General features: G+C 36.9%; 3 protein-coding genes and 1 long non-coding RNA gene across 7 annotated transcripts; 2 read left to right on the top strand and 2 right to left on the bottom strand.

Annotated features, from left to right (window-relative positions):
• Positions 1-6,525: 6,525 nt before the first annotated feature.
• Positions 6,526-7,437, top strand: LOC103337123 (uncharacterized). Its single transcript, XR_016122087.1, has 2 exons — positions 6,526-6,741; positions 6,844-7,437. It is a non-coding gene; the product is annotated as an uncharacterized LOC103337123 (long non-coding RNA).
• A 3,226-nt stretch (positions 7,438-10,663) lies between these two features.
• On the top strand, positions 10,664-14,848 carry LOC103337124 (glutamate dehydrogenase 2-like). 4 transcript variants are annotated; one of them, XM_008240277.3, is made up of 10 exons: positions 10,664-10,828; positions 10,950-11,063; positions 11,150-11,263; positions 12,899-13,120; positions 13,233-13,307; positions 13,410-13,526; positions 13,650-13,900; positions 14,054-14,129; positions 14,217-14,303; positions 14,487-14,848. In XM_008240277.3, exons 2-10 carry the CDS (start codon positions 10,956-10,958, stop codon positions 14,670-14,672), a joined length of 1,236 nt encoding a protein of 411 aa, XP_008238499.1. In that variant the 5' UTR covers positions 10,664-10,828; positions 10,950-10,955; the 3' UTR covers positions 14,673-14,848. The 4 variants fall into 4 exon arrangements, with proteins under 4 accessions (XP_008238499.1, XP_008238497.1, XP_088911742.1 ...); XM_008240275.2 differs by lacking the exon at positions 10,664-10,828 and having other exon boundaries at positions 10,847-11,063; XM_089055616.1 differs by lacking the exons at positions 10,664-10,828; positions 10,950-11,063 and adding an exon at positions 12,039-12,199.
• A 447-nt stretch (positions 14,849-15,295) lies between these two features.
• Positions 15,296-18,036, bottom strand: LOC103337125 (uncharacterized). The gene is made up of 2 exons (XM_008240278.3): positions 17,696-18,036; positions 15,296-17,253 (listed from the first exon to the last, which is right to left on the bottom strand). Exon 2 carries the CDS (start codon positions 17,208-17,210, stop codon positions 15,681-15,683), a length of 1,530 nt encoding a protein of 509 aa, XP_008238500.2. The 5' UTR covers positions 17,211-17,253; positions 17,696-18,036; the 3' UTR covers positions 15,296-15,680.
• A 735-nt stretch (positions 18,037-18,771) lies between these two features.
• Positions 18,772-21,095, bottom strand: LIL3:1 (Chlorophyll A-B binding family protein). The gene is made up of 3 exons (XM_008240279.2): positions 20,558-21,095; positions 19,331-19,468; positions 18,772-19,233 (listed from the first exon to the last, which is right to left on the bottom strand). The coding sequence occupies exons 1-3, from the start codon at positions 20,958-20,960 to the stop codon at positions 18,980-18,982; spliced, it is 795 nt and encodes a 264-aa protein (XP_008238501.2). The 5' UTR covers positions 20,961-21,095; the 3' UTR covers positions 18,772-18,979.
• Between the last annotated feature and the right edge of the window lie 234 nt (positions 21,096-21,329).

Below are 21,329 nucleotides of genomic sequence, written 5' to 3' on the forward strand. Positions count from 1 at the left end.
CGATCAATTTCTACCCCAGGCATAGTTTCCTCCAATTGATCCTCCAAACCACCATATCCTTTTCGAGACAATCTATGATTGTACTCAAGTTTCTCCCTAATCTGTGAATGTTGAGAATGCACAAACTCAAATTCTTTGGATAACCTTGAAGCTACAAAGGCATCCCATTCTGCTTTCTCTATGAATTTATATATTTCAGGGGGTTGGCTTAATTTCTCCCTCTCCTTGATGTACGGAAGGATATAATGCCTCGTTAATATAGACTTGAAATCCTTCCATTTCTTGGCAGCAGAAGATAACACCGAGGTCTTGCCCCCTTGACCTACCACAAAAGCCATGTCAACGGCTTTCCAAATCTTGTCCACAAGTGGGACTCTGGAGCGTGCCAACACACCAATGTAGGACTGCATCTCAGTATGTGCAGGGCCACATCCTTTCCCCCTTTTGTTGTACTCAACAACTGGCTTGATTTTCTACCATTTTCTCTTCACAACACGAGGCATTGTGCTCATACCTCGACCTGACTTTGAATCCTCAAAAAATGTTGTCGTGCTAGTTGGTTCTGTCTCAGCAGATGAAACAAACTTCATCTTCTTCAAGGGCTTGTCTTGAGGAGTTACCATTCCAAGCTCCTTACCTCCAGTTTTTTTGGAGCCAGAGTCCTTACTTTGGTCTTGAGAAACCATGGTTACAGAAAAAACAAACCTGCAAGTGAAAATATTTCAGGAAAAAATTAAGAACACAAACGACGGTTATTTATAAAACACGACGTATGATAAGATTGTACACGACGCAATAACATAACATCAGACGTAATAAATGTTTAAAACGAGAGTACTTAAACAATGACGAAACAATATTAAAGAAGACGTAATAAGAACTTATTACGGCGATATTTACACGACGTCGTGATATTTAAATTCACACGACGTGAATATTAATATAACGTCGTGGTATGGATATTCACACGACGTAAATAATAAGATACCTTCGTCTGTATAAGAATCCAAAAACCTTTTTCTTTCTCTGTGAATGTTTGATTGCAGGTTTAATTTCTCTGAAACATGGTTTTTGGTTTTCCTAATTTGATAAAATACAAAGAAAAAGAAAGAAAGGTTTGGCATCTTATATAGACGACGGTATCTTAGTATAACGTCGTTGTATTAACATTCACACGGCGTCAATAATAAGATACCGTCGTCTATATAAGATACCAAACCCTACTTTCTTTGTCTTTGTATTTTATCAAATTAGGAAAAACGAAAACCATGGTTCAGAGAAATCAAACATGCAATTAAACAAGCAAATAAAAAATCGACCGTCATTTTAAAAACAACTTAGATCAATTTTAAGACGACGCTAGGACGACTGACGAACCGTCGTGGTCTACATATTTAACCACGTAAATAAGAAGCTACCGTCGTCTTATTTAGTTGAAGTAGTTGTGTTCAAAGTTGGAAACTTTCCCTCTTTGTCTGTGTATTTTATCAAACTTGGAAAGAATAAAAATGATTTTGGCCAGAAAAAAGGTAAAAAGATTTTCAAAACAAAAACCGTATGAGCATGCAAAATAGCAACAAAAATAGTGAGAAATGAAAGCTTACCTTTTGCGTGCAATGAAAGCTTTCTCTCGGAGTTTGGTGTTTAAGTTCGAGACGACGACGAAGAAGAGAGGAAGACGATGAGATACTCTGACAGTGCTCGACAAAGAAAAAGACAAAATGTTTTCTCTGGGAGAATGAAATTTTTCTCGGGTTTGGAAACAGTGCATGTGTAAGTCAGGTAGACGAAAAGTTATATATATATACAAACCGTTTCATAATAATAAGACGGCAGTTTACATAGAACGGAGATGTATAAATAAATAAACTATGACGATAATTTGAACTTAGGACGTGGTAAATAAATACGATAGTAGTGTTGCAGGTATCGTCGTAGTAAACTCCTAAATAAAAGTCAGTAAATCAATATCTCGCGTTATGGTAGAATTATTTAACACGACTTTTTTTGTAATTTACCGACGTTGATTTTTATAATATACGTCGTTTTTTTTAATATACCGACGTGGAATTTATAAATAAACGGCGGTTTGTGTGTAAGGACCGCCGTGGGTTTTAAAAATTTATTGTATAAATTTGTCGCTTTCTTTCAGTTTCAGTTTTCATTTAGGTTTCCAAGTTCTTCCTCTCTCACAGACACTCTCTCTCACATCTCAAAGATTAATTTGGATGTCTTTCTCAAAGAGAAATGAAGCTTACTCTCCAACAAATCTATGTCCACAAGAGGAAGCTTGTCAAGCCTGATAGGAGACTTAGTGCTTCTGAATACTCCTTGCTTTCCATCAAAAGAGATGCAAGCCTGGCCTCCACTCATTTATCGAAGGAAAGTTTGCTTCTCGAAACTCAAGATCGGATGTGCTCCTCTGCTCGATTTTCTTGGCTAAGAAGATCTCAGATTTGTGATAGCCTGTTCCTTTATCCGTAGAGCTTCTGAAGAAGAAGATGGGTTTTCAAGAATGCGATACAGAATAGAAATGGCTTTAGATGGCGTCTAAAGCCTGGCAATCGAATCAGATGGCTTCAGCTATCAATGCTTTGAACTATCCAAGTCCTGCAGAAAGAGAACGGTTAAAGAAATTGAAACAACGACGGTTTTCTGTTCTACCGTCGTCTTTTTTTAAACTAAGACGACGCAATATTTTTTTCGCGACGTGGATTCATTTTTAAAACGTCGTTATGTGTAATATAACCGACGTGGATTTTATTTTTATAATTATGAATAGAATTTTTTTTTCCCTTGTTCTTTCAGTTTATTTTTAAAAAACAGTGCCTTATAAATAGAGTTTTTTTTTCCCGAGGAAATTAATGTTCTAGAATTTGTAAAATTTCTTTTTTGGGTGACTGATTTAAATCAAATACGAATATAAAAACAACGACTGTTTTTTGTTATACTGCCGTCTTTTTTTAAACTAAGACGACGCAATATTTTTTTCGCGACGTGGATTCGTTTTTAAAACGTCGTTATGTGTAATATAATCGACGTGGATTTTATTTTTATAATTATGAATAGAATTTTTTTCCCTTGTTCTTTCAGTTTATTTTTCAAAAACAGTGCGTTATAAATAGAGTTTTTTTTCCCGAGGAAATTAATGTTCTAGAATTTGTAATGTTTCCTTTTTGGGTGATTGATTTAAATCAAATACGAATATAAAAACAATGATTGTTTTTTGTTAGACCGTCGTCTTTTTTTGTCGTCTTAAGTAAGACTAAGACGACGTAATGTATTTGTTCCCCAACGTGGATCATTTTTGTTAAATGTTGTTAGGTGTAATATAACCGACGTGGATTTGGTTTTTTAATTATAAACGGGTTCTTTCAGTTTTAGTATTCGATTAGGGTTTCAACTTCTTCTTGCCCCTTTCTCTGTCTCACCTCATCTCTTAGGAGGCAATTGTTTGAATGTTGGTGTGTGTGTATGTTTGTGTATCTGATTCACAAACATACACACATCACCAATTTTCAAAAAATTGTCTCTCTGATTGCAAATCTGTGGCTATCGTCGTGAAGTTTTAGGAGGCAATTGTTTGGATATTGATGTGTGTGTGAATTCGTGTAGATACACAAACGCAAACACATCATCAGCTTCTAAAAAATTGTCTCTCTGATTGCAAATCTGATCTTGCCGTCGTCAAATTTCGAAGCAATTTTTTGGATGTTACTGTGTATGTGCATTTGTGTATCTTAAAGACACAAATACACACACATCATTAACCTCTAAAATATTGTCTTTCTGATAAGATTATGATGAGGAACAGAGTTCCATCTTGTAAGATTTCCTAACCCTTGTGATCTCAGAAAAATCTGATTATGTCGGCGGTTTTCTATATAAACCGTCATGGTTATTTCAATTCTGTCATTAAGTAGATCTACTGACGTAGGATAACAAAATCCAAGAAATAAATTGTTAAAAAAAATTCTTATTCAGACGACGGTTTAAATATAATGTATGATGTATAAAGCGAATAAATACGACGTTAAATTGTATAATACGTCGTTAAATGAAAACCCCAACGTGGTGAGATTTAAAGATATCGTCGTAGAAATACGAGAAAGAGTCGTTATATTTATCTTTGCCGTAGTTGTACATTAATTTAATACGGCGGTATTTTGTATTTTACCGCCGTGGATTTATTTGTAATTATACGCGCCTTATACGGAAACTTGGTCGTGTTAATTTCTGAGTAAAAACGGCGGCTTTTTTTGAAATCATCGTCTTTACTTTCTACGTCGGTCGGTTCATAACTTCCGCCGTTATTTGTTGGCTATGATTTTACTACTTGGAAATCCTATTTCAATAAGACATCGGTTTTTTAATTAGGTACGTCGTGTTTTAGGAACAGCCATTTGAATCTCCATTTTTTAGTTGTTTAAGGTGTTATTACACGGCGGTTTTATAAAACCATCATCTTTTAAAAAACAACGACGGTTTTCACTTAGACCGTCATTTTTTTCTGGTCATCTTTGTCACTTTTTGTAGTAGTGCTTATTTTTGGGTCAATCGTTCCTTATTCTCTTTGATAGTACAATCGAGTTTACATGTTAGGATCCTATTGGGGATATTAAACGCTGAAAAGGAAATACTCAATTCCCAATAAGCCCTTAAGATCGCCTAACCAAGATACAAGCCTCATATATATCTTAACAAATCTTCTAGTTCTTAAAGATTATAGCATCCATCTCTCTCTCTCTCTCTCTCTCTCTCTCTCTCTCTCTCTCTCTCTCTCTCTCTCTCTATATATATATATATATATCCTCTCATATCAGTCCAAATTGTCATGATATTTACCCATCGCATTATGATATTTGTCTTAAAAGAATTAATTAACATACATATCACAGCGTAGAAAATTGATTCATGTCTTCAATATGTCTATAGAGCATTATTAAACTTTTTATTCTTAGTGCAATTAGGGAAATATCTTTAAAGAATAGAATATTTCAACAGTATAGCAAAGCGGCTATACCCAACAAATAGAAATTTTCAATAGTTTAGCCGAGCGGCTATACTCTATAAATAGAATTTTTTTTTTAAAGTACACCCGCACGGCTATAATCTGTAAATAAAAATTTCAACATTATAGCCGCCCGGCTATCCTAGATAAATAGAATTTTTCCAACAGTATAACCACGCAGATATACAAGATTGCTTTTCAGAACATGTTTTGATTCTAAGATGCTGACAAGTATGTATGCTTTTGGGAAAATATATATTAGGAAGATGATATTATTGTACCACATTATGAATCATTTCTCTGATAGATATGATATGAGACCTATTTGTATTAGTGGGTCATAACTTTATTAGAGAGGTGGTACATAATGGGATATAATAATGTAGTTTCTCTAACATTACTTTTATCTTTAATCAACATGTAGAACGATTTCGAACTTGGAATTGCTTTCAACATTGGGCTATGTGGGCAGGAATTCTAGGCTTGGCTTACAATTCTCTCATTATCCAACCTCTTGGATTTGCTTGCTTGGATTACCTCATTGCTGGCTCATTTGGCTTCAGTTGAGCCACATTTAGTGCCAAATCACATCGCATCTTTGTCATGCCTTTGGCCTTCGGATCCACTATGACCTATTTTGCTCTTCTTTCAACAGTAGTCATGTTTGATCCAACCTTGGCTAAGGTTTGATTCGGCTTAGCTAAATTTGCATTCACCATGTTGGTATGGGAAAGGGTCCTTGTTGATTGGACTCTTGTCACGCCCCAATTCAAAAATAAAGAATATTCCTGAATCAAGGTACGTGAATTGAACAAAATAAAATAAAAAGACTAAAAAATTGGTTAAAATACATTTCTCTTGTATAAAAATAATAATAGACTTACAAGCGTACAAGATATAAATCTTTTTTATTTATTATCTAACATTGTTGCATGCCATTGACAGTGAGCCTATAGATGAGGAAGATAAAGTTGTGCTTGACTGATGATTGACGGAAACCTTCGCAAGTAAATCCTCTCTAGCATTGCTCGTGCTAGAAGTGCAATTGAGGAGCTGTATGGGTTTGGTGTTGTGTGATAGAGTGTATTAAGGTGTATCAATGGTATTTTTGATAGTTAAATAGGATGTACTTAGTTAATTTTACATTTCAATTTAAATATTATGATGTACTTAGATCATAGGGTTTAGAATTCGTTTAACAACACTCTATTATTATTAACAGTTTTCTATCAAAGCAAACCCTTAAGGTCCTTAACTATTGGCTTGCAGCCATATATAATTACTGTGGTGACCTTCTCGAATCATCAATTTTTATTCATTTAAGTTGTTGATCAACTGTTGCAGGCAAGTTATTCTCCTGAACTCGAGTCCCATCAAGAGCGGGTCAAGGAGGTGAGTAATTGTCTCAATTCCACATGTAAACAAACAAAGGCTCACAAAACTCTCCAAAATATACGCTTTTTTTTGCTTCTTTTCCCTTTATAAGAAGAAGAAAGCCATGTCTAATTCATCATCAGCAATACATAGAATAGAACCAACACAAGCAAACTCGAAATCAACAATGTCGACAAAGTCTAGCACTACCATCCTTGCCTTTGCCTTTTGTTTCTTGTCCCTCCTCAGTTTCGCTTACTCCAACAACACCGACGACAAAATCTACCTCTCCGGCCTGGTCTACTGTGACAACTGCCAATTGAAGTCTATGACCCAGATCAGTAAGATGATTCCAGGTACGTAACGTTAATAAGTAGGTAACAAACTACCTAATTGTCGATTATAAGATTTGAATATGAGATTTATGCATGCATGCATGTGCATTGCCCATTAATCAGGTGCAAAGGTGCGATTGGACTGTAGGGAGGGGGAACATAAAATTCAGCCGAGAGGGCGAAACCAACCCGCTTGGACTGTACTGGTTTGAGTTGGAAAAATCTAAGGAGCCTTTGGATGATTGTCAAGTGACATTGCTACATAGCCCTGACCCTGAATGCAAGATTTCCCACGAAGTCGACCCTAACAACAAATCGAAAACTGCGCCGGTGGCCACCCGGAAGATCAACCTATTGGAAGGAGACAGCGTCGTTTCCATCGGACCAAGCCAACGCGTTTCCTACCCTCTTGGTTTGGTCGTTGAGAAAGCTCGTCCTGAGTGCGAGCAGTTCGCCAAAGCACGCAAGCATTTTCAGAACTAATTTAAAGAATTGAAGACGAAATGAAGACGAAAACCGTCTGATATTGAATCAATTTCCAATTTCAGTAAATTTTTCTTTTTGATTGCAAAGATAGATAAATTGTGGTTTAAGAAATCAACAGTTACGATTATGATATATGCACGGTTATGATTCGTGAATTCACAACTAGTATAAACAAGGAAGTGTAATTAGAAGTGCACTCAAGTATTATATCCGTGAAGATATTGCCATTAATCTAGTCTTTTTTTTTTTTTACTTTATTAATTCTGAATTAAGATTCAATTTAGGACCTATTTAAAGAGAAGAAAAATACGATTTAAAATCTATCTTATAACCTAATAATCTCCTAATCAAAATACTAAACTTTTAACATGTCACCTATCAATTTAGCCCTAAATTATACCAAGCTTAAATTCCATGGTCCATACTAGTTTGATTTTTATTTTTTATTTTAATGTGAAAATTTGGTCTTTTCTTTAAAATAATGTGCCCCAAAAATTGAATCATTCTGTGCCTGGTTAATACGTTAAGTAGTTTATGAAGTGATTAAGATCGAAGAGGATCCATGACTTGTAATGGATCACTTGTTCATTTTCTTTAAAAAAAAAATTAAATAAATAAACTCGCAATATCGACTCCATTCGTAATTCCATCAATTACTTGTCTATCAAAAAAATGAGTTAGTTCAGTTAATCTTCTTATACTATTAGTAAAGGATAATGTGAAATTAGCAAATAAATAATGATTAACGGCCCAAAACATTGAATTATTGTGTGCCTAAGTCAGAAAATCTTCGAAGGCACGTAGAATGACAGGTCCCCCATCTAGTATACTATGAGGAAAAGGACGGCTCACAACAAGTTTATGTCTATAAAATCCTAGATGCTCATTGAATGTCTTGTGCCCATCCAAGATTAAATATATTTCCATAGAATACGTACCAACTGTGCTTATTTACTTTTTACCATGGCTCTCACAAATCAAGGGCAATACCTCTGCTTAGCTTTTCTTTTTATTTTGGCCATGTGCTCCTCTCAAGCATCGTCTCGCCAAATTTATAATGGTTACACGAAACGATCCTCCAAATTGATCATGTCCAATTCCACGAAAGCTACATGTTTTAGATATTGAAATGTCACTGATGTGCCACCTTCAGTGGATTGGAGAGAAAAGGGTGCAGTGACGCCTATCAAGGACCAAAGCAAATGTGGTAAGTATTAAACAAGTTGTTCAATGATGACGCATTCACTATTTCACAACATAACATGTCATTGAATGATGAGGCATGTTATTTCAATTTTATAGGGTGTTGTTGGGTGTTCTCAGCAGTGGCAGCGACAGAAGGGGTTAACCAGCTCAAAACCAGAAACTTAATTATTTAGGACTAGCTAGGCTCATAATTAACACACACACACACACACACATATATATATATTTTTAAAGAGGGAGAAGTACGATATTATGATGAAGAGATGAGTCTTTTTGCCAATTAAAATGCACCATTTATATATCCTGCATCCAGATTACTTTTTGCATGATCTTGCAATGAACATCCAAAAATGCATCAATCTAGTTAAAATTCAAAACAAATTTAAAGATTTTCACATCTTAGTTAAAGGAAATTCATTGTTCCTATAACTTGTGCTTCCTATACACACAAATTCCATGAATCAATTGACAATGTGATATTAATATTACCATATAACATTTTCAACATTCTCATCTCATCCTAGCATTCAAGTAAAGAAAAGAATACATGTATACAGAAATTGTTGATGTCTAAATTTGACTCAACAGATTAAGATCATAAAAAAGACACATTCACATCATGACACACACTCAAGTCAGGCTACGTCCATAATATACAATTAGTGAACTGAATTACATGAATCTACAGTACGGGATATAAAAGCTACAAGCCCTACATGCTACAGTATCTGTCCTATTTTTGGGTCAATCGTTCCTTATTCTCTTTGATAGTACAATCGAGTTTACATGTTAGGATCCTATCGGGGATATTAAACGCTGAAAAGGAAATAGTCAATTCCCAAGAAGCCCTTAAGATCGCCTAACCAAGATACAAGCCTCATATATATCTTAACAAATCTTCTAGTTCTTAAAGATTATAGCATCCATCTCTCTCTCTCTCTCTCTCTCTCTCTCTCTCTCTCTCTCTCTCTCTCTATATATATATATATATATATATATATATACTCTCATATAAGTCCAAATTGTCATGATATTTACCCATCGCATTATGATATTTGTCTTTAAAGAATTAATTAACATGCATATCACAGCGTAGAAAATTGATTCATGTCTTCAATATGTCTATAGAGCATTATTAAACTTTTTATTCTTAGTGCAATGTGGGAAATATCTTTAAAGAATAGAATATTTCAACAGTATAGCAAAGCGGCTATACTCAACAAATAGAAATTTTCAATAGTCTAGCCGAGCGGCTATACTCTATAAATAGATTTTTTTTAAAAGTACATCCGCACGGCTATACTCTGTAAATAAAAATTTCAACATTATAGCCGCCCGGCTATACTAGATAAATAGAATTTTTCCAACAGTATAACCACGCAGATATACAAGATTGTTTTTCTCATTCAACAGAGTAGTTTTTTTTTCTTTTTCTATAATGTTCCCCGACCCCAATGCAGGCTGGTATGGGGAATCCTCAATTTGAATATTGCGAGTATGAAGGCTAGAATCGGGGAAAAATGCTTAATGAGGATGGGAATAGGAATGGCATACGCAACCCTGATTCTACCCGTTACCTTCCCTAGTTCATCGGTTCAAATGCTCACCCCCCTACTACTATAAGATTAGCTTCATAGTTTGCCAATTAAGGACGGTATTCATATACCATTTGCTTCATAGTTTGCTTCATACTCCTATAAGATATGCTTCATAGTTTGCCAATTAAGGGTGCTCAAGAGTAATCTCAATTTGAGTGTCTCTTCATGAGTTATCTCATGCATTAGGCCATAATGCAGCTAATATTCTCCATGGCGGATTGAAGACCGACATATTCTGAATATGGGCACCAATATACTGGTCGACTAGTTCTCCTAGCCAGTGGCAGTGGTTGCGGTTGGTTTCCCCCATGATCACCTACTGGACAATCTTTGCCTTTTCCTTTTTTTGGTGTTTCACCATTTTGGCCAACCATAGTCTCGAGTACCTCGGCCATACTTAATTCCGGTCACCTTAAATGTAACCGAAAATACTTGGTCGAACTCATTGATTTTGGCCCGGCCTAGTTGACTCCCATTTATTTGTCTGCTATTCTAGATCTAGTCATTATCAATCACCATAATAAAGCTCCACTTCTTGTTAGTTTCATAGCACATAAGACAAATAGCAGAAGCGGCCCTCATGAGAAGAAGGATATGGTCATTGGTCATATCATATCCCAGTAAACCGACCTTGCTGTCACTTTCTACTTCGAACATGCACTTGAAAAGCTGTAGTGTCAGAGTCCTATAAGTCAAAAACAACTACACCATTTTCCAACAATGGAAATACATTTATTTATTTTATTTATTCTTCAAGGAATATAAGTTTATAAAGATCCCAGCTTTTAACCATACTTTTCAGCTACATATCCCATCAAGTAAATTCTTTTTTTTTTTTTTTTTTGCATATATAAATACCATTTGCTTGACCCCATCTCATCTTGGTGTTCTTCTGGCTTGCTTTCAGCTTCTGGGTTTTCACCATTTCATTTATTTCAGGCACCCATGAATGCTCTTGCAGCCACCAACCGCAACTTTCGTCATGCAGCTCGCATTCTTGGGCTGGATTCTAAGCTTGAGAAAAGCCTCTTGATTCCCTTTAGAGAAATCAAAGTAATTGTCTTTTGCCTGCTCATTCCATAAATTCTTCCTTCATCTTTGGTTTTCTTCTTTGGGTTTTTATGATGTTGATTTTGCAGGTTGAGTGTACAATTCCAAAAGATGATGGCACTCTGGTTTCTTATGTTGGGTTTAGAATCCAACATGACAATGCTCGTGGGCCGATGAAAGGAGGAATCCGTTACCACCCTGAGGTTTATATTTCCTTCTTCTTTCTCTCTCTTCATCTTGTTGGTATTATACGTCAATGTTGATATCTCCCGTGAATGTCCAAGTTGATTTGGGTTTCTGGTCTCTGACCCAATTGAATTCATAGTCTGTAAAAGTTGAGCACTTTGATGGTTGAAGGTCATAAGAATGTTTGTTTTATTAAGTAGATTCATACTGGTTGCAGTAAGTGAGCTCATAGTGTTTGTGTTTATGCCAGGAAGACTTATCTATGTTTATATTAGGATTCACATTTGTGGTTTTGATTGTAGATTCATCCAATTTTGGACCTTTGGTAATATTTACGATTATATCAACGGTTAAACCTTTGATTCCCACATGCCCTCAATAATTGGGAGAATTTCAATTGGAACCTTGGTTCCATTCTCATTGTCGGCCTCATATTCACAGTTTGTTATGTCGTTAATGGTTTGATGAGCATATGCATATCCATGTGCCTCAAGATATTTGATGTAAACAAAGAAGGTTTCTTAGCAATGAGGTTGGATTCTTCCTAGAAAACGTATGATGGGAAGATAAACAACAATTGTACAATGTAAAATTGTTTTTATATAGGTGACCAATGATTGATTGGCTATAAACGCCTTATGTAACAACATTACCTGTATTTATATTGTAAAGCCCAAACATCTTTGATATTTTGCACATGCTGTTGAGATCAATGTAGTACATCTTTAGTTGTCGTCCAATGTGGTTTTATTATGCTTAATAAGTTTCTCCTTTCTGTACTTTCCTTTTCAGTTAGTTATCGTTGTATCAACATGAAAACATAGACTACCCTGTTTCCCTTTTAAGTTGGCCGACACCATAAATCTATTAAACCTTTTAGGAGTATGCAACATTGGGAAGGGGAAATCTGAATGACAGCAACTGCCGGATATATTACCTAGACCGTGCTGATGGTGAGTTCCACTTATAATAGCAACACATGTTGTTTGTAGTAGTAGTAGTAACAGCTACATTCAATTTTATTAGGAAATTGGCAAATAAGTTTAGACGTAAAAAGATGTCCTTAACAAGTGTTACTGCCATCAGTGTTAATACAATTCTGCTTGTGTACCAAACAAAGAAGGTGTTGCTTCAAGCAGTAACTGCCATAAGAACTTGAAACATGATCTTTATGTTTAATGGTTTTCCACATATGACCTTAAACTCACATATATAGAACACCAAAATAATTTTATTGTCAGTGAAAACGTTCAACTAGCTATAACTGTCCTACACATTGTGTTAAATTATTTAGTATTGATGTTTCTGCAGTTAATTCTTCATGCATACAGATTACCAATCAATGAACCACATTTGTCCTGCAGCAGTTCTATGCCCATCTACATTTTCCTTTATTCCTGTGTTTTTAAATAAGAGGAAAGACTTCTGGATATGTAAACTCTATATTTTGACGAGGATTGGCTTTGTTGTGCGCCCAAATTTGACCCACTGTGGCAATTTAGTGAAACTAAGAGCTGACATGTCTTCATAAATCTTAAATTGGTATTACCTGTGAATCCTCTCGTGGATTGGCACAATTAATATCCACATGCATTTAAGCTTTCTTAATATATACATCATGTGCTGAAATATGAAATATTCAATGGTGCAAGGTTGACCCAGATGAAGTGAATGCTCTAGCTCAACTAATGACATGGAAGACAGCTGTAGCAAACATTCCTTATGGTGGAGCTAAGGGTGGGATTGGGTGCAACCCAAGGGACTTGAGTATCAGTGAATTAGAACGGTTAACTCGTGTGTTTACTCAGAGGATCCATGATCTCATTGGAATTCACAGGGATGTTCCTGCCCCTGACATGGGAACTAATGCCCAGGTATCCTCTTTCGAGTCAAACTAAATTGATAATATGGCCTTTGCAGGAAATGATGAATATTTTGTTATGTTTGGTGGAAAGTTACACTTTTCTTAATTCTCAAATATCACAGACAATGGCTTGGATTCTTGATGAGTACTCAAAGTTTCATGGGCATTCACCTGCAGTTGTGACTGGAAAACCTATTGTAAGTATCACCCACCCCAAAGTGCTTGTAATTGTTTCCACTCAATAGAATTAAATGATCCATGTAATTTATTTTCTTCTATTCATAATGTTGCCAATTTAGGATCTTGGGGGTTCACTTGGAAGGGAGTCTGCGACTGGACTTGGGGTGGTTTTCGCAACAGAGTCTGTACTTGCTGAATATGGGAAGTCAATTTCTGGTATGAAGTTTGTTATCCAGGTATTTTTCCTAAATCATGATCAAAACTTCTTTGTCCTTGACGTCTATTCGTGATGACATGAATATGTGTTCTGCTTATAACCATTTCGTACATTGTTTCGCAATTATGTTGATACATTTTAGGGTTTTGGAAATGTTGGATCATGGGCAGCCAAGTTGATCCATGATAGAGGGGGTAAGATTGTTGCTGTTAGTGACATCACTGGTGCAATTAAAAATCCAGTTGGAATTGATATTCCAGCTCTGCTGAGATACAAAGAGAGCAACGCAAGTTTGAAAGAATTCCAAGGGGCAGATGCTATGGACCCGAATGACTTGCTTGTTCATGAATGTGATGTTCTCATTCCATGTGCCCTAGGAGGGGTCATTAACAAGTATGTATTCTGTTTCATGAGAACATCATAAAAGGATATGTCCAAATACTTATCAGAAATTTTGTGTCAAAAGCCCCACTTGTGGTGGAGTCAGAAAATTGTACACCGGTTTTCCTGTTTTTGATAATAGTTTATTCAAATTTTATATTTAAGGGAAAATGCAGCTGATGTGAAGGCAAAATTCATAATAGAAGCTGCAAATCATCCCACTGACCCTGAAGCAGATGAGGTAATATGACAAATTCACTTTTACAAACTTAAATTAGATACCGGTCGCTGAACTCGCATACTTAGGTATACAATTCCTCTTCTACAGATTTTGGCCAACAAGGGAGTTGTTATTCTCCCCGACATATATGCAAATGCCGGTGGTGTGACGGTGAGCTACTTTGAATGGGTTCAGGTAAATAAATAGCGTAAGATGTCCTTTTTGTCAAATTTAATTTATAAACATTTCACAAATATAGGGAATACTTCTTTTCTATCATTTAGCCTTTAATGATATAACAGAACCCCCATTGTAGCCCTGTATGACCTCTATTGTGATATATGCTTAAATTAAAATCCTCCCTTCTCTGATCTGCAGAATATTCAAGGATTTATGTGGGAAGAAGAAAAAGTTAACTGTGAGCTTAAAAGGTACATGCACAAGGCTTTCCTTGACATCAAAGCAATGTGTCAAATTCATAACTGCAACTTGAGAATGGGAGCTTTTACTCTTGGGGTGAACCGGGTTGCGCGTGCTACGATCTTGAGGGGCTGGGAAGCATGAATTTACTTTTTATTTGCTATGTTTTTTTGTCCATCAGATGGTTCTCTTAGTCGTTACAAAAAATAGTAAAAGAAGAGAAACTTATCTTTTTTGTTTCAGTCGTGCATGTAATGAGAAATGAATGAAGGTGGACTAACTGGAGTTTTAAAGAAATAATAGTATTCAGTTTATTAACATTCAGAATGTACTTAGTTTATTCACATTCAGAATTTTATTTGGCAATCAATTTTATCCTGTTCAACAATTCAAACATTCTTCAAGTACTTTTTTGGCTTTCTTGACCATCTATTTGATATTGCTAATGAGAAGTGTTTCTTGGCCTAGTTAGCTCCTCATGGGAAGTGTTTCCATAAGTTAAGTAAGCTTTCGGCTTCGGCTACTGTGACTAGCTTTCAAGTACATAGAACGACATCGGGATCATTATCGCCAGCAGGAACAGTCATAACCCCCAAGAGGCTTCGGCTTCAGTTTCAGATACTGACTTACTGAAATCATATCATTGGGCGTTTGCCTTGAATGCAAGCTGCCAAAATCCCTTCCGTGACGAACCTAAAATAAAAGTAAACTAACAAAATGGAAGCAGACAATTAAAAGATGAATTATAATGGACTGGCATGCATGTGTTATGTGCAAAACGTAAAGCCAAATTTCATGCTAGAAATCCGTAGCTTGGGGAAATTTTCACGGTGTAAAAAATAACAGATGTAACAATTAACCAACTCCTATTGTGATGCTCCACAGCATGCTGCCAGGATTCATACTTCACTTTACAAAAAGAAAAAAATGGAAGCTGTTATTGGCACTCCACAAAAGTCATCATGCTCCTCCATTGTAATTTTCATAGTGCCAATAACAGATCATTTTAGCTTTTAGGCAAAACAGGGCACCCGGCTCATTGAAAAATGTCAGCGTTCAACCTCCATGTCAAAACTTGAAGGCTCATTTGTTGATGAATGGTTCTGATGGGTTTAGCTGCCTCTTCTGTCCTGGAAGCAGTTTTAGGTCCTTCTAGCTAACATTTAAGATGAAGTTTCTTTCGTTTCCTTCACTCATACCACCATCTGGTATATGCTTGCTGACCCTTCTCCCCTTCCTAAATTGAGAATTTGACGGAGCCATCATAGCCAGCACAATTACCCTATTCGACGGAAGTTGTGAACTTTCTTGTGGACTTTTCTCAATGCACTTTTCTCTTGTATCTTTCCAAACCACCTTCGGCTTATAACTTGGTTTACATTTATCTTGTCTCTCCATTTCTTGTACAGCATGCCCCTTGCATTTAGGTTGAACCTTGTCTCTAATAACTTCAGAAACATTCCCTCCCAATTCATTCTTATGAAACTCTTCTTGAAAATCCTCTCTTATTTGTTTTGCACTAGTCTTCGCTGTGTTCGATTGTGATGGTTCATCACCCATACACGAATTCACTTGACCAAACTTACAAGCATTTCTTCCACAGAGAGGAGGGAAGTCCCGAATGGCTGATACTAGTCTTCGAGAAGGACATTTTTTCGCTGCAGTATTCTCAAGACCATTTCCAATAGAAACAGAAATGGATCCATCAGGTGGCGAACAAAAATTTCTATCTGAAAGATCAGCAACCATCTCTTCCTTTGGAGCAGCCACGCCAAGTTGATATGGGTTCTTCAACCCATCAGATACTTCATTCTGTAAGGCCGTTAAAGATTCAACCGTCTCCACAGTACTAGAAGCCGTACCAGTCATCGAGACAGTCTCATCCACCTGACCAGTTGACACCATCAGCTTATCAATCTCCTGTCCATCACCATTCTTACCCCTTCTCAGCAAATACTCAGCAGTACCAACAGAAGCTACCTTGTCAACAGGTCTCAAATTGTTTGACAACTGATGCATACTCTTCAGCAAATCAGATGCTTCATGCTCCAAATCTGTCACAGGTACAATCATCTCCACAGTACCAGAAGCCTTACCATTCATCAAGTCAGTCTCATGCACATGATCAGTTAAGTTTTCAACCCTTTTTCCATCAACATTAGTATCCCTGCTGATCAAACTCTCCGCAGTACCAACAGAAGCTGCCTCTTCAACAGGTCTCAAATTGTTTAACTGAAGTAGAGTCTTCAGAGAATCAGAGTTTTCATGCTCCAAGGCGCTTACTGATTCAACTGTCTCCACGGAATCCACATCATTACCATTCATCAAGTTAGTCTTGTCCCCCTGACCATTTGAGAGCATCAGCTTTTCAATCCCACGATGTCCATCAACATTTTTGCCCCCACTAACCAAACTTTCTGTTGGTACACTGTCGGAAGTACCCACAGAAGTGGCATCCTTAGCATGTCTCAAAGAGTTCAAACGAGCAAATCGTCCACAACCCAAGGGGAAATCACGAACAGCAGATACTATCTGCCTCTTGAACTTAGGTGACTTGGTATGGAAAAAGAACTCACCATCTTCCATGGTAAATTGTCCCAGTCTTTCCTCAGAATGACTCACATCAAGCGGAGCAATTATTCTCGATGATTCCAAATGCTTCGTCGCCTCTACGACCCCCATTCCAACTCTTAACCCAATGGAATGAAATGAAATGCTCAAAAACCTAAAAGCACAGTAATTATTAAAAACACATTTGCAATGGTCTAACAAGAAAAACAATTAAAAGCTACAAACCTCACAACCCACAAGATTACAAGACAATGTTCAAAGCACTCAGGAATCCGAACCCCAATTACATCCAGAGTGCTCATGAAAGGATGTAAGAAAGGGGAGATAGACAACACCTTACCAACTCAAAGAATCCAACTTTGGTCATAAAAACTAACCCCAGAAAACATGGAAAGCAGACTAAAGATACAAACAACCTAATGTTCCTAAATACGGCAATGTGGTTTATTCTTGAGTACTTTCTCGGCACCGAAAACAGAAACCAAAATTCAAAGAACTTGATTCACATCCCAACAAACAAATACATGTGCAATTGAAAATATCAAATGAAAAAAATAACCATAATGCAGAACAAGAAAAAAGAGAAAAAAGATTACCAGAAAATCTTCGAGTATGAGCAGTTTCAAAGCGTCCAATTGAAATGGAAAATCGTATAAACGCGACAATGAACAAACGAGCGGTGCGTTGATGATTCTTTTTGAAACCGATGGTATGGTTCGTAAATTGATTGTAACTTCGAGGTTGAAATGGCGATTTTGGAATATACAATGGAAGGAGGTTTGGGTCGCAGACAGAAAGAGAGATCATGGAAAGTGCGAATGGTTTTTCATGGAATCAAAGACTCGAAGTCAATGCATGAACATTCAACGACATCAACATGGGTTTTAAAAGCGTTTTAATTTAAGCAAAACGCCGAAACGACGCCATTTAAGCTCAGTAGTGGTTCTTTCTTTCTTCTTCTTCTTCTTTTTTTTTGTTTTTTTTTTTTTTGTTTTTGTGCGTGGCTATTTTTCATGGGAATTTACCTTTTCCTTTCATTTATTGCAAGCATTTTTTTTTCATTTATTGCAACTTTGCAAGGGTGGGTCTGTTTAATATGACAAGTTCATAATTTGTTAAAAGTTATGAACTTGTTAAAGTTATTTGATGAAATAAGAGTATATTTGTTATTTTCTATATGATGGTTGGGAGACAAGTCATTACTTTAATGATTTCTACATTGAACGTAAGGGTGACAATTTTCGATGTTATACCAAATCCCAGTGTTGACCTGCTCACATGGGGACTACCCGTTCCCATTCTCACCCCCATCCCCGACATGATATAGGCGGGGATGGGGTGACAAACAATTTTATGGGGATGGAGAAGGGAAGGGCAAACATGAACCCAGCCCTACCCCATTGCCATCCCCATAATTGAACTGGGTTGGACAGTGCACGTGGTAAATCCTTGAATGCATATGCAGGACAGGAGATGTATCTGTGGCTTTGGCTTTTAGCCTTGCTAGACTAGCATGAATGCAGTTGGTGGCTGCTTTAAGTGGGAGGTCAATTTTAGCCACTTCTTGTGCCTATGTAAGGGAGGTGGAAGAAAGGCATTTGTTTATTAACTCAAAGTGTTTCCAATGGAGAGGCAGAAGGAGTTCAGAGAGCAAATGGTGCAGAGTCACGGATTCAACAAGGAAAACAGATCCACAGTAAGTTTCGAAGGTGACTTGTCAAGTTGTCACTGCAAACGCACAAGTACTAACAACGAGGGGGCCAAATTACAAAGGTTGAATATGAAGCTTCATTCTCCACTAGCACATAGAAATTACAGTAACTCAAATGAAGGAAGAAGAAAATAACCCACATTCAAACTGCCAAACACCAACAATTCAACTACTTATTCTTGGGACTGCTAGCTGAAGTCTCATCCTGCCAGGTTGCTTGCCATTGCTTGTCATAAAATGTTGTCTCATCCAGTAGCTTCTTTAGGTTTTCAACATCCTCGTTTTTCCGGATCAGAAGCACTCCCGACACAGCCACGAACAATAATGTTTTGCAGAAGAAATTGCCCATTTGGTCAACTAGACCTACTCCAGTCAAGCTATCAACCAGATAAGCCATAAAAAATCCTACCATAGCAGCACGACCTGCATAAAACCCAAAAGAGCAGAACATATATTAGTCTGAAGTGCATTGCCATTTCCCTCATTACACTTCTTTTAAATTCAGTGGATCTGAACATACCATTGAGTAGTTCAGCTTCAGGTAAATGGTATCTCTTTATCCATGCCCACCAAGGTACAATGGAGGTATCAAAGAATACAGGGTTCTCATTACTGGAAGATTCCGGGTTGTCCTGGAGCCATTTTCTCCTCCTAGCCTCTGAAAATGGTTATGCAAACTGGTGCATCAGAAATCAAGTAATTTCTGAATTATCAGAATGATGCAAGCTACTCATGAAGGAAACAATTATAACTGGATTCTAAATTCACCTCATCTGTTTCTCTTCTTTGCAAAAGAAAACTTTTAAATTCATAAAATTGTCAGCTAAATACAGGGTGCACCAATATCTAACGGATGCTACTTTAATCCTACTCTATTTCAGGCAGCAATTGATGCTATACAAAAAATCAACAAAAGACTTGGACAGATGATCTTACTATAAAACAATTATAAAAGAACTACAGAAATTCACGCTGCTGAGAACCTATAGTAGGTATGGTTCATATCTGAAAATGCAGTAAGTAAACTAGACTCACAACTTGCTCTTTTTGTCAATGGGACAGTTATTTCATTCTTTATCAGTGTAAGTCTCAAAAAAAATAAAAAAGGGAAATGAAAATCTTTGGGAAATATCTCCCAACTTCTTATGAGCACAATTTCTTTTACCTACTGTTTCCAATTTCCAAATTTAGCCCGAATACATTTCTTAATTGAGGAACAAGGTAAGAGTGCATCTACACATTGCACAATTAGAACACAACCAGATATGAAGATCAAAACCAACATAAGAAACTAAAGCAGCATGAAGTGTGAGGATCAAAGTAGATTAGTCTGAGAAAAATCAAATTTAGTTCCTGACAACTTACATAGAAATCTCTTCATCTAAGTTTCAAAACTTTTGGGGATAAATCATCAATTTATCTGCTCTCAAATTGACATGCAAGTTCAGAAATCAAATTAAACCACTTGGGTCTTGCACTTTCAGCAGGAATTCCCATTCTACACATAAAATTCTCAATTGGGCCTAATCATGCTTCTCCCTCATCCAATACTTGTTTCAAGGATCCGTATGGAGCAGGGGAAAAAACTAGAAAATAGTAAGTTCAAATTTAACATTGGCGTTATTTTCAATATAGTAAAACAATAATTAAAAAGAAATTAAATCTCCTTCCCAATCAAACAGTTGCATCAGAACTAGAAAAGCATTAAAAATTAAAGACCAAAAGAACAGATACCCAGAAACCATACCAGCATCAATAACAGCATCCCAGTCAGTTTTGCCACTCTTCTCAAACTGCTTCAAATCCCAAGTCCCATTGACCCATCTGCTGTCCTCAAACAAGCCGACCACCTTCACCTCCTCAGCCGGTGCAGCAGCTGACCCATTAGCCCCAGCAGAGCTCTCAGTCTTCACCGGAACAGGCTCGACGGGTTCGGGGACCTTGGGCTCTGCTTCTGGCTTCACAGCAGTGGCAGCTGAGGCGAGAGCTCCTGCTCCATTTTCAGCTGAAGCTTTGGTGGTGAAGAGAGGGTTCTTGGGTCTGAGAGAGAGATAAGGCTTGTGGGTCAAGTGGGGGTTGGAGTAAGATGAAGAGGGAGAGAGGGTTGGGATGTGGGTTGTGGGAGAAAACAAGGCCATGGAAATGGACATTGTTTGTTTGATTGATTGCAGGAAAAAGGGGATGTGAATCAGAGCATGGTGGTGGCTTTGCTTGGGCTATCCTCGTCACTCCTCAGCCTTAGAATTAGCCAAAATCCAAATGAGACGTTTTGTATTTTGCAGCTTTGTTATTAAAATAGTGGTGGCAAGTATTTTATTATGTAAAAATGAGGTATTTTATGGTGCGGATGGTAGTAAGACAATACCATGCACATGCGCCTTCAACTACTTTTTGGTTTCCACCTAAAATCTTTTTCTAAAGGGATTTATAAATTTTTACCTCATCGTAGAGTTAATTTCACACCAGGCCCCGTTTGATTATGAAGGATTTTATGAGAAATTGTTTCTCATGTTTTTTCC

The sequence above is a fragment of the Prunus mume genome, linkage group LG7 (genome assembly GCF_029339155.1).
Source record: "Prunus mume cultivar Tortuosa linkage group LG7, ASM2933915v1, whole genome shotgun sequence".
Classification (NCBI taxonomy): domain Eukaryota; kingdom Viridiplantae; phylum Streptophyta; class Magnoliopsida; order Rosales; family Rosaceae; genus Prunus; species Prunus mume.

Bases quoted from the DNA above. Each gene is read 5' to 3' on its own strand.
- LIL3:1 (XM_008240279.2), bottom strand. From the start codon at position 20,960: ATGTCCATTTCCATGGCCTTGTTTTCTCCCACAACCCACATCCCAACC. The intron at 19,469-20,557 runs GTATGGTTTCTG...AACCATTTTCAG, and splicing joins GGATGCTGTTATTGATGCTG to AGGCTAGGAGGAGAAAATGG. The intron at 19,234-19,330 runs GTATGTTCAGAT...GGTTTTATGCAG, and splicing joins TGAAGCTGAACTACTCAATG to GTCGTGCTGCTATGGTAGGA.
- LOC103337124 (XM_008240277.3), top strand. From the start codon at position 10,956: ATGAATGCTCTTGCAGCCACCAACCGCAACTTTCGTCATGCAGCTCGC. The intron at 11,264-12,898 runs GTTTATATTTCC...CAATGGTGCAAG, and splicing joins GAATCCGTTACCACCCTGAG to GTTGACCCAGATGAAGTGAA. The intron at 13,901-14,053 runs GTATGTATTCTG...TTTATATTTAAG, and splicing joins CTAGGAGGGGTCATTAACAA to GGAAAATGCAGCTGATGTGA.
- LOC103337125 (XM_008240278.3), bottom strand. From the start codon at position 17,210: ATGGGGGTCGTAGAGGCGACGAAGCATTTGGAATCATCGAGAATAATT.